This window comes from Cyanistes caeruleus, chromosome Z (genome assembly GCF_971803275.1).
Source record: "Cyanistes caeruleus chromosome Z, bCyaCae1.hap1.1, whole genome shotgun sequence".
Classification (NCBI taxonomy): domain Eukaryota; kingdom Metazoa; phylum Chordata; class Aves; order Passeriformes; family Paridae; genus Cyanistes; species Cyanistes caeruleus.
In genome coordinates, this window is record NC_141732.1 from 14,719,840 (window position 1) to 14,730,475 (window position 10,636).

Sequence of the window (10,636 nt, forward strand, 5' to 3'; positions counted from 1 at the left end):
TAGGCTGAGATAAAGACAGTTTAATAGGGACAGCAAAAGCTGTGTGCACAAGAACAGTCAGAGTGAGCTGCTAGTTCAGTCATAATGAAAAGCATTGTGATTTTTACATAATAGGATTTTTTCTTCCTCTCTTTTAGTGCACATACATCTGGGGTGTGAGATTTTGAAGAATCTTTCTTGTATTCTAAAGAAAGAATAAAAGAAAGCCTCCTGAGCTGTAAAGATTTTTAAAGTATGTCTCTCCGAATATTTCTGAAATAATTGTTTTCAATAACGTACAATATTATGATGGTCTTGTATAGGCATCTCAGGCTTCATTTGTGTCAGTAACTTACCTTTTTTGTCTTAAGAAACATCTGAGGTACATGTGCATGGACAAATTATCAAATAAACAACTCTGACCCCTGCTTGGAGAAACCAGGTATGTGCATGGAGAGATGCAAGAAGATATAGAGTACCTGGAGTCTGAAGGGACATATCAGGATCTTTGAGTCCCACTCCTGGGCCTGCATAGAGTTATAAATGAAATTAGAATTCTGACAACTAGGTTTCTTGGGTTAATGGCAGTTTAATTAAAATGAATACAATTTAGTAAATTGAATAGTAATTTGGTATAAAAGAATACAGTTTAGAAAAAGAATACAATTTAGTAAAAAACTTACAATTGATAGATAGAATTTGCCAGGAATTCAGTACGATTAAAGCATAAGCAAAACCGACCAGGGTACAGGGAGGGCTTGTTACCCCACCTCATGTCCAAAACCGACCGGGGTGCGGAGGCTTCCCGCCCTGCCTCACGTACAAAACAAAGCACTTCAAGCTAACCTTATATGCTGTGTGCTTATACATATTCATGAATGTTTCCTGTAAGTTTCCTCCTAGTTCCAATTTTTCTGACTTTACCTCACTATTCCTCACGACACATGCTTCACTTGTTGTTAGGCATTCTTCGGCCTTCCTTTGGTGGTCTTTTGGCAAAGGGTTCTCCTCTTCCTCGTTGTCCTTTGGATAACCTTACAGGTTTGTGTGTGTGTACAAAGCGTTGTGTTATGTGAGTACTCATTAGTCTGATATTTACTGATTTTTAGGCCCAGTACCTAAAGTGGTTCTAATTTTCATCTCAAGGCCGTTTTTGTCTTCAGGCATCATCCAAACAACATCCTGTACCTCAGTTTCAACATGTACCATCTGTAAAGGGGTGCATCTGTCTTGGAACACTGATTCTTTTGATTGCTTCTAATAATCACTTTAATAACAGTTACCATTTAGTTAGCACGAATCAATTCCATTTATTACAAGGATGTTCAATTTAGGGTGAATTTGGTAGAAAAACTCCAAATGGGGGTTCCCCCAGGAAAAACAAAATTCAAATGACCCCTACACCCAACTGGTCCGGGAAAAAAAAAGAAATTTCCTTGGATAGAAGTGGAAAAAGCTGTTTATGTAACAGAAAATTGAATAATCTTAAACAATAAAACCTTTCACTTTTTGACGGGATGGCAAATCCCGAAAGAAAAGTCCTTTTCATGTGGTGAAGTTCAGCTCGCTCAGGTTCTTATCAGTCCCTCCGGTGCCAGAAAGTGCGGAAGCCCAGGCCCTGGTGGCCCCACAGGCATGAGCTCCTGGGGTTTGTCTGGGTGTTTTTCAGTCCAGAGTAGGTTTGAACAGATCCAGGAAAAAAAGAGAAAAAAGGTCCAGGGAACTCCTCTGCCTCAGCTAGCTAAAACAAACTAAAAGCCAAAGAGAAGCTCTATCCCGCTGTCCCTCTGTGCTGCAGACACCACAGTGCAGCAGCAGGATGTGGGGGAGTGATGTTTTCTTTCAACAAAAATTGTGCACTTCTTCTTCGCCCTCTTCACTCTCAGAGCCAGTCTTAAAGGTGCAGAACTTAATATATAACATATATATATATATAACATAAACCAGGCGATTGAGGATACCAGTATCATAAAGTCACCCCAGGACAAAGAAGAAGACAGGAGTTCAGAAAAGAAGGGACATTTTTCTTCATGTTTCATGGCCCTTATTTCCCACATTTGTGCTGCTCCATCCAGAAAAGGTTCTTTTTGAGGACCTCCTTTGTCATCTCGGTGAGGCGTGAGAAACTCACAAATACTGGCCCAGTGCCTTACTAGAGATGAGGAAGCAGGTGGTTGAAAAGTGGATGGTCCATTGGGCTGTTTAGTCATCCCCATAGTAGAGTTACGGTTACGTTGACTTTACCAAAGTACTCCAAGGCTAAGAATGAGGAGCTGCCCTTGGCTGTGTTTGAAGGATACTGAAACTTCAAAAGAAACGTGCTTCTCTTGTGTGTGGCAGCATGACTCTTCCCCAGTTTTCTACTGGGGTGCTGGTAGAATTTAATGTCACTTACAAGCACCTCAAGGTAAATGATGGATATTGCATTTCAGTGTTTGGGCCAAAAGTTGGTTTAAAAATTAGCAACAGAAAAGGTTGTAATTTTTAGGAAAGAAAAATTCTTAAAACTGTGGTATATGGTTTTAAATCAAGATTTTTTTTTTTTCTAAAAAGTACTTCTTCCCCATTTAAAACTAATTTGTAAAGAACATGTGTCAATGTACAGGGCTGATCACTTTAGGCATCATTGTTCCATATCTTTCCTTTTTCCTACAAGGTACTGTAATTTTTGAATCACAATAATTTTTACCACTTTGAAAATGCAACTTGTGTTTATCCTGCTAGTGAATACTTACCTGTTCCATGTTAAAGAACAGACAGTTCTGAAAGTGAAATATGCTTTATGTAAATGTATCTTTTTTCACTAGTCTCCTGGTATTACATGCAGCAGGGCCAACATTAATACAGTCTATACGGACTTATTTTTGAGAAGCTCTTAGAAATTATTATTATTTTCAGTATATCTGCAATAAATTAGTGTGTGTTTCAGCTGAAACTCCTCTGTGTGCTCTAGTACCAGCAAGATCTCCTTGCAGTGTAGAAAGACACAATTTTTGCTTTTTGATTTGCCCCCAGCTATGTCATTGTACTGGAGGGTTAGGTGTCTGGATAGGTATCCTTCCTTTTGTTCCTTCTGACCTATAGCGTTTTCCCCATTAACTGGTTGCAGGGAAACCTGACTGCTCATACTTACTGGGTGTTTGAGAAGACAAAGAGTTTGGCTGGGCCCAGGGGGGAAGGGGCCCAGGTAAAAAGGGAGGGGCAGGGGCAGGTGGGGGCTGGTTGGTTTCTTCAGCTGCAGAGCAGGACACGCTGGAGGGGCTGTTGTTGCTTGGGGAAAGGAATTTGCCATAACCCAGATGGAGATGCTGCTGCTTCTTCTTTTCCTGTGGGCCTCGCAGCCCCTGTCCTGCCGGGACGTGCAGCAGTGCCAGCCATCGACTCAGAGCTGCTGATACACCTCAGCCACCGGCCTGGCATCTCTGCTCATTCCTGCTCTTGCAGCTGGGTGTTCCCCAGAGCCCTGCTGGGGTACTGGCATCAACTGCCTGCAAGGGCTTTGTGAAGCAAAGTCTCTCTTCCATCCTTTCCCTTCTCAGCTGAGAGGGCTGTCACGAGGTCCCTGGTTCTGTTTGGTTGGTAATGCTGTAGTCAGCGTTGTTTGTTTGCCTTGTTGTACATACCGGTCAAGAGCTGTTCTTCCTATCCCCAGGTCTTTACCTGAGAGCCCCTTAATTTCAAAATTCAGAATTCTAATAATTCGGAGGGAGGGAGGGAGGTCTCCATTTTTCATTCCAAGGGAGACTCCAGCCCTCCCTCACAGACACCCGTCTTAAAATTACAAATGGCTACACCTGCGCTGCCAATACATTACACCATAGAAGTCTCAGTTAAGGGTCAAAAAAGGCATTTATTAGATTATTAGAACAATGTTATGTACAAATATACAAATATGTAAGAATATACAAGTACCAACTTAAATTATGTTAAGAAAACAAAATTTATTTCCAGCCTCTACAACAACTCACTATACATAAAAATCAATTAGCTGTTTAACAATTTTTTATCTATTACTATAAACCTACGGCCCATGTAGAAATACAAAAATATACTTTCCCTCTCTAAATGACATTATACAAATAGTGATCATCACAGCTGACAGAACTATACAACTCTACCACTCCATACATGTGTAAATGGAACTAAATACACAGCTATACACAAATTCATATAAACGCGTATAACTGTAACAATATACAGATGTACATATAGATTTAGTATTACATACAATATATATAAACAGATATATAAAACAGACCTATATATAAATACAAAAATATCAAGTTAAATATCCACACAACTGCATCAATAGAAATGTGCAGCTATACATCTGAATACATATATAAATAGAATTCCATAGAAATGTTAATATACAAATATAAATGTCAATATACAAATATAAAAATACACATATCTACCTATGCAAATACCAATATACCTATTTAAAGAGCCAAATAACTATAATTGTATCAATTGAAATATACACAACTGTATCTCCTATGTATAAGGGGATAGAATTTAACACAACTCTAACAACATATGTGTATACTTATATACACATATGAAATTACAAACATGTATGTGCATATATCCATACATATGTACAAAGAATACATCCATAAATAGAGCAACATATATATAAAAATATTCCTATACAAACAGGAATATACATATATACATATATAAATATCCACATAATTATCCCTCTTTATGTGTAAGTCCATTCTTCTTTAAACAGAGGGAACTCAGCCTCCCCCCATCTACAAAGCCTCTCCCTCGGTCTCTTCCTCCCGTGCAGAGCAGCTCTCCTGGACAGGGACAGCAGATGGGACATCTGGGAGGCAAAGGGAATACTGAGTCAGTATTAAGACCTTTCCCTTGGCAGCACCTGCCCTTCCAGCAGGGAAGGGAAAACCTCAGAGCCTCCCCAGCAGGGCTGAAAGAACAAGCAGGCCGAGCAGGCCAGCGTGTGGCGAGCGCAGTCGCGGCGGGACTGTCCTGCATCCCCCGGCAGGCCGGCACAGCTCCCGGGCCCTGCCGGCACAGCTGCCTTGCCCAAGGACAGCCCCTGTGCCGGCCGGGGCAGCAGCGCTGAGCAGCCCCAGCACGGGCAGGGGCCGCTCCTGCCCAGCCGGGCAGCGCCCACGGCCAAAGCCCACGCCACCCTCAGCCCTGCCCGGCCTCACCAGCCCTGTGGCCTCACCCAGGCTCTCGGGGTGGCAGCAGCAGTTCCCTGTTCACTGCTCTCGCTCCTGGCCTTCAGCTTCTCCCTGCTGGCTGCTGGCAGTGTCTGGCTGCCCTCAAGGTCTTCAGGACAGCTGTGGCAAAAGTGGAGGCTCTGGAATTGGTTCTGAGGCCTGGCAGAGCTGCGGTCCCTGACCCCTCTGTGCTCCCTGCTGGCCCCTCCATCCCCTCAGCCCCGCCGTCCTCTTGGCAAACCCCCAGCCCCCCCTTCATTTTCTTCAGCCCCTCACAGTCCTCTCACCCCCCTCAGTCCCTTCTAACCTGTTCTGTCCCCTCAGAGTCGGCACCTCCCTCTGCCTGTGCCACTTCCTGTCACCTCAGTGCCACCATTGCCCTCTGCTCCCCCACAGCCCTCAGTGCCCCCAGCAGCTCAAGGTCACCGTCCCTTCAGCGTCACCGCCTCCTCAGCCCCCTCAGTCTCACCGTCCCTCAGCAGCTCCTCAGGGGACAGTGCCTGGGGCCACCGGCAGCTCCCACCGCTCCAGGGACAGCCGGGGCTGGAACTGCTGCTCCACCTGGCCCGGCCCCAGCTCGGACCCAGCACAGGAACAGGGGACAGAGGGGGCACAGAGGGAAAAACAAGAGGTGAAAAAGGCAGCCGAGGGGGGAAAGAGGTTAAAATGCAGCCTAAGGTTATACAGACATAAACCTAGCCCTCTGAACATCTATATTTCTCTTCAAATATAGCTATATGCATTTAAAAATAGAACTTTCTATATATGTATATTAATTTTACTCTAGACATATATAAATTTAAATCAGAAAATCTATAAATGTAATTCCATATAAAAAATATAACTATATATATCTACACTTAACTATACAGACCTCTAAATAAAGATCTTATATATAGTTATAATCTATATTCTATATAAATAATTCAATCTATAGAAATAGAACATTAGAATCTATAAACATAACTATAAGAATTACTTAATAGAACTATAGAAATCTATACATGTAGAACAGAGGGATTCTACCTGCCTGATGGTCACAGGCCCTCCCTCTGTCTCTTCCTGCCGTGCAGGACAGCCCTCCGGGAGACATCCCTCAGATGGCATCTGGGAAGCAAAGGGAACACTGAGTCAATACTGGCTCCTGTGGCTGGGGCCCTGTTTGCCTTGGGCAGCAATTGTCCTGTCAGGGACTGGAGAAGATGGTCTGAAAGGCAGACTCTCCCTTGGGAATTTGAAGCCTGCTCTTTAAAGAACAGGGATCCTTCCAAGTTTCCAAAACTGTGTGAAGCATTCAAGTATCTCAATAAAGTCTCGGCACCCACAGTGCAAATGGCACCCACGAGAGCCTGAAACAGAAGACGGTCCCCTCTCCCACAAAGAAGCCCTGACTTGTTTTTTTCCTCCGTGCTGACAGAAAGACCTCAGGTCACGCTGCAGTGGCTGAGGCTGAAGGGTGCTGTGAGCTGAATCATGAACCAGCTCCGTGATGTCAGATCTACAAACTGCCCTCTACAGTGAGCAGTACCTGCTCCAACTTGACCATCAGCTCTGACAGGACAAGCTGGTAGGGAAAGAGCTCCCTACAAGGCCTGCAGGCTGCACCGACTTGGCCAAGGATTGGATCCAAAGGGCTTCCTCTCTCCTCTTAGTCTCACTAATCTGGGGTCACTCAGGCTTTTCCTTGTGTTACCAGATTTGTCATTTTTCAATTAATTGGCCTCTGATGTTCTGCTCTCTTTGTTTCTCTTGTGTCTCAGGACAGATTCCAGCAAACTGGTACTACAGTCAGCGATTTCGACTTCTGCCCTCATTTTGCACTCTTTTTTTCCCCCCTGTTCCTTCAAGAAGTGCTCAGTCCAGCTTCCCCTGTCACCCTGCAGAAAATTGATCCATGGGCTTCAGCACAAAACTGGGACACCCAGCTTGGTGACGCAGCTCCCACAAGGTCAGGTTTATTCTTGGCTCTCTTGTCACAGCACAGGACTCAGTGTCAGAGCCTCTGGAAAAGTGTGGAGGGCAGGGCTCGGGGAACTTGTGCCAGTGCAGGACTTGAACTAAAGGCACCAGGAAGCACGGACCCTGCCGACAAGAACTCAGCTCTTCTGATCTCCCTTCCTGTCAGGGACAGGCTCAAAGCAGCCATGGGCCAATGGGGCTCAAACCAATGTGGGCTCTCTCCTTACCAGGCTCCTCAGGCTCTGGGCAACTGTCATCACAGTTCTTGGTGCCAGATGAATCTTCCTCTGCTGCAGCCTCGTTCATGGGTTCCCCTCCTGAGGACTCAGAGGCAACATGAATATTCCCCTTGAAAGAAAAGCAGAAAGAAAGAAACCCAAAGATCACTCAATATTTTCTTGGACTCACATCAGGGCTACAATAACCCTTCTCCACTCCCAAAGGACGTGGAGCAGAGGCTGGGGAGGAACACTCAGCACACAGTTCACATGATAAATCTTTTAAATTCAGGATTCCATGGCCAAGGCTAAACAGAAGCTTTTACAAAATGACCTCTGAGGCAAATTGTGAACACAGAAAACCAGAAGACACCAAATGAGGGGATGTGCCCTCATGCTCTGACCCTGGCTTACCCCACGAGCTGTAAGAAATTAGCCAGCAGAAAGCCAGGGGCTCTCCTTGTTGCCAACACAGCTGTCAGTAAGGGCAGAGCTCGCTCCCAGCACTGCCCAGGGCTGTGTGCTGCAAAGTCACACACAAAGCACACATTTCTGGCTGGGAGTCTCACCACCCCACCCAAGCGCTCAGACAATCCATCACAAGGTGGTGCTTTTTGGAGCCACTGAACAGCGTTAAAAAGCTCTCGGTCCAGCCCCTTTTATTCCCATCCAGTGGGGTTACCTGAGCAGAGGGAGACTTCTCAGACAGGGATCTCCTGATCTCCCGAATCATTTTCTCCACAGCAAGGCCAAGATCCAGCGGTGGAGATTCCTCTTCCGTAAGTGCGCTCTCTGCTGAGGCCGTTGATGCTGCTGCACAGGCGGCACTGCCAGGTGGAGCACTGGAGGCTGAATTGCCTGGAGTGGCTGCAAGAATCCAAACACCTTGTGGTCAGGCTCCAGAATGTGGCTTTGGGATGCAGAGCTCTGCTGCTGCCTTGGATGCAACACATTCAAAGGAAAACTAGGCAAAGAATCTTTTCGCCTTCTAGAACCCCCTTGCTAGCAGGCTTAACAATTTCTGTCTCAGAATGACACAGCATTGTGGGAAAATACTTCCAACCGCCAATTTTCAGGACCTTTTGGAAAAGCAAGGCTAGAATTCTTTTCCTACCTGGTGGGTTGTAGGCTGGGGGCTGCTGCTCCCTGTGGAGCTGCTGGAAGCTGCAGGGCTGGATCCTGACCACCTCCCGGTCGGCCGGAGGCAGCTGCTCCCCACAGAGCTCCTGGAAGTGGCTGGGGGGCCCCTCCCGGCCGAGAAACAGCGGCCGCTCCCCGTGGAGCCCGAGCAAGTCGCAGGGCGGGATTCGGAGCAGCTCCCGCTCGGCGGGCAGCGGCCGCTCCCCGTAGAGCTCCTGGAAACGGCTCGGCCCCTCGCAGCGGGCCGGCCCCGGCCGGTCCCTGTGCAGCAGGTGGAAGCCGCAGGGCGGGCGCCGGCTGAGCAGCGGCCGCTCCTTGGGGGGCTGCTGGAAGCGGCCGTGCCGGGGCCTGCGCAGCTCCCGCCAGTCCGGCAGCGTCCGCTCCCTGTGCAGCAGGAGGAAGCCACTGGGCAGGGGCCTGGGCGGCAGCGGCGGCCGCTCCTTGGGGAGCGCCTTGAAGCGGCTGCGTCTCTCCCGCCCGTCCGGCAGCGGCCGCGCCCTCGGCAGCTGCCGGGAGCACCTGCTCCTGTCCCCGCCCGCCGCCGGCCGCTGCCTGCTGGCCGCGCTCCGGCGCTCGATGCGGAGCAGGAGCTCGGGGCGGTCGCGGCGAAACCAGGGGTTTGTGTAGTGGAGCCACGCCCCGGCATCACCCGGCGCAGCCGCGCCGGCCCGGCCCGGCACCTTGCGGAAGCCGTAGCGGTAGAGCTGGCGCACGAAGCTGAGGAACCGCGTGGCTCTGAAGGTGTGCGGGGCTGGCCCCTGGTCGCCGCCCGGGCTGAGAAGCTCCCGCTCGAAGAGGGAGCGGTCAATGAGCAGCCCCTGGGCCTGGCTGTCCCAGCGCACGGAGAGGACGCGGGGGCTGTTCACCAGGCGCCACAGCTTGGCGGGGAAGGTTCTGGCATTGAGGCCGGCGGGGAGCGGCAGCTCCGCCATGGCGCCGATCGACGACTGTTTGCCACAACGGCCGCGGCGCAACGGCCTCAGCCGCACTGGCAGCGCGCGGCCTGAAGGGGAGCGCTGCGCTCGGCCCCGCGCGCGCCAGGCCCGGCCCCGGCACGGGCCGGACTCGGCGGGGACGAGCGCGGCAGAGCCGGGGCTGCGGGCACAGCGCGGCGGCTCTGGGGGCTGGCCGGACACGGCCCGGCAGGGGAAGGCCCTGGAGAGGGCTCTGGGAGCACTGGCAAGCTCTAGCCCCACAATGTATCGCGTGCCTGCGTCACTGTTGGTGACAGAGGGAAAGGATGTCTTCATTGCCTTCTGTCTTCGTTGAGGAACGGATGAAAAGGGGATGTTAGAAAACATTCTTTGGCAGCAGCAGACTGGCTGGTTTGTTTCTGGCCATCTCTGCCTGTCTTTGGCAGAAGCAGCACATTTCTAGTTATTTGGAGTCAGCAGCAGCAGGAAGGGGCAGCAATTCTGTCAGCATTGACATCAAAGCTAAAGTGCTGCACCCTGGATGGGTGTTGCTTTATGCAAGGGATTCGTGGCGTGCAGTTGTTGCAATCTCACGCTGGTGTTTTCACAAATTAGGGTTGCATGTTCTTTCCTCAGGAATTACCTCTTCTTTCCTCTGATCTTAGGAGAGTTCAAATCCAAATGCCTCCTGCAGCCAACTCTTGTCAATGTAGACTGCCAAAGGAGATCTTGCAATGGAGAGACACCGCCTAGATCTCCTGTGGAGAGATGCAGGAGGAAGTTTTTTCCCTTTGTTTTGAAGTCTTGTTGGGGAGCTGCTTGTGCTTTGGGGAACACACACCACTAACGTGTATCCTAGCCTTGCAGGTTCATTCCTGTGCTTCCTGACACACCACAGAGACTTGGAGGCAGTTGTGCTGGGGCAGAAATTTCTGTCTGGGAACTTTTTGAAATGCTTCCATTATTCTTTTTTTTTTTTCCCTTCCTCCCCCCCTGCCCCCCCCCCCCCTTTTTTTTTTTCCTGCAGAAATATTGCCATAATCTTTTGCTTCTACAGCATCTTTTTCTTGTCTTTGGGAACTTCCCTCTGCTGCCCTCCCAATCAAGCCAGTTCCCTGTGCTCCTTCCCAAACTGAGGAGTAGCCCATGGCCTCTGCTCTCCAGCTACAACAGAAAGAAGTACAGAGCCTGCTGTTCTGGGGGAGGAGCTTCTCCTTCCTGCCTGCTT

At 48.9% G+C, this 10,636-nt stretch overlaps 1 protein-coding gene across 1 annotated transcript; it reads right to left on the reverse strand.

Moving 5' to 3' along the window:
• Positions 1-3,809: 3,809 nt before the first annotated feature.
• Positions 3,810-9,537, reverse strand: LOC111942541 (uncharacterized). Its single transcript, XM_086868775.1, has 6 exons — positions 8,469-9,537; positions 8,037-8,221; positions 7,364-7,484; positions 5,647-6,284; positions 5,183-5,297; positions 3,810-4,813 (listed from the first exon to the last, which is right to left on the reverse strand). The coding sequence occupies exons 1-4, from the start codon at positions 9,424-9,426 to the stop codon at positions 6,274-6,276; spliced, it is 1,275 nt and encodes a 424-aa protein (XP_086724901.1). The 5' UTR covers positions 9,427-9,537; the 3' UTR covers positions 3,810-4,813; positions 5,183-5,297; positions 5,647-6,273.
• Positions 9,538-10,636: the final 1,099 nt, after the last annotated feature.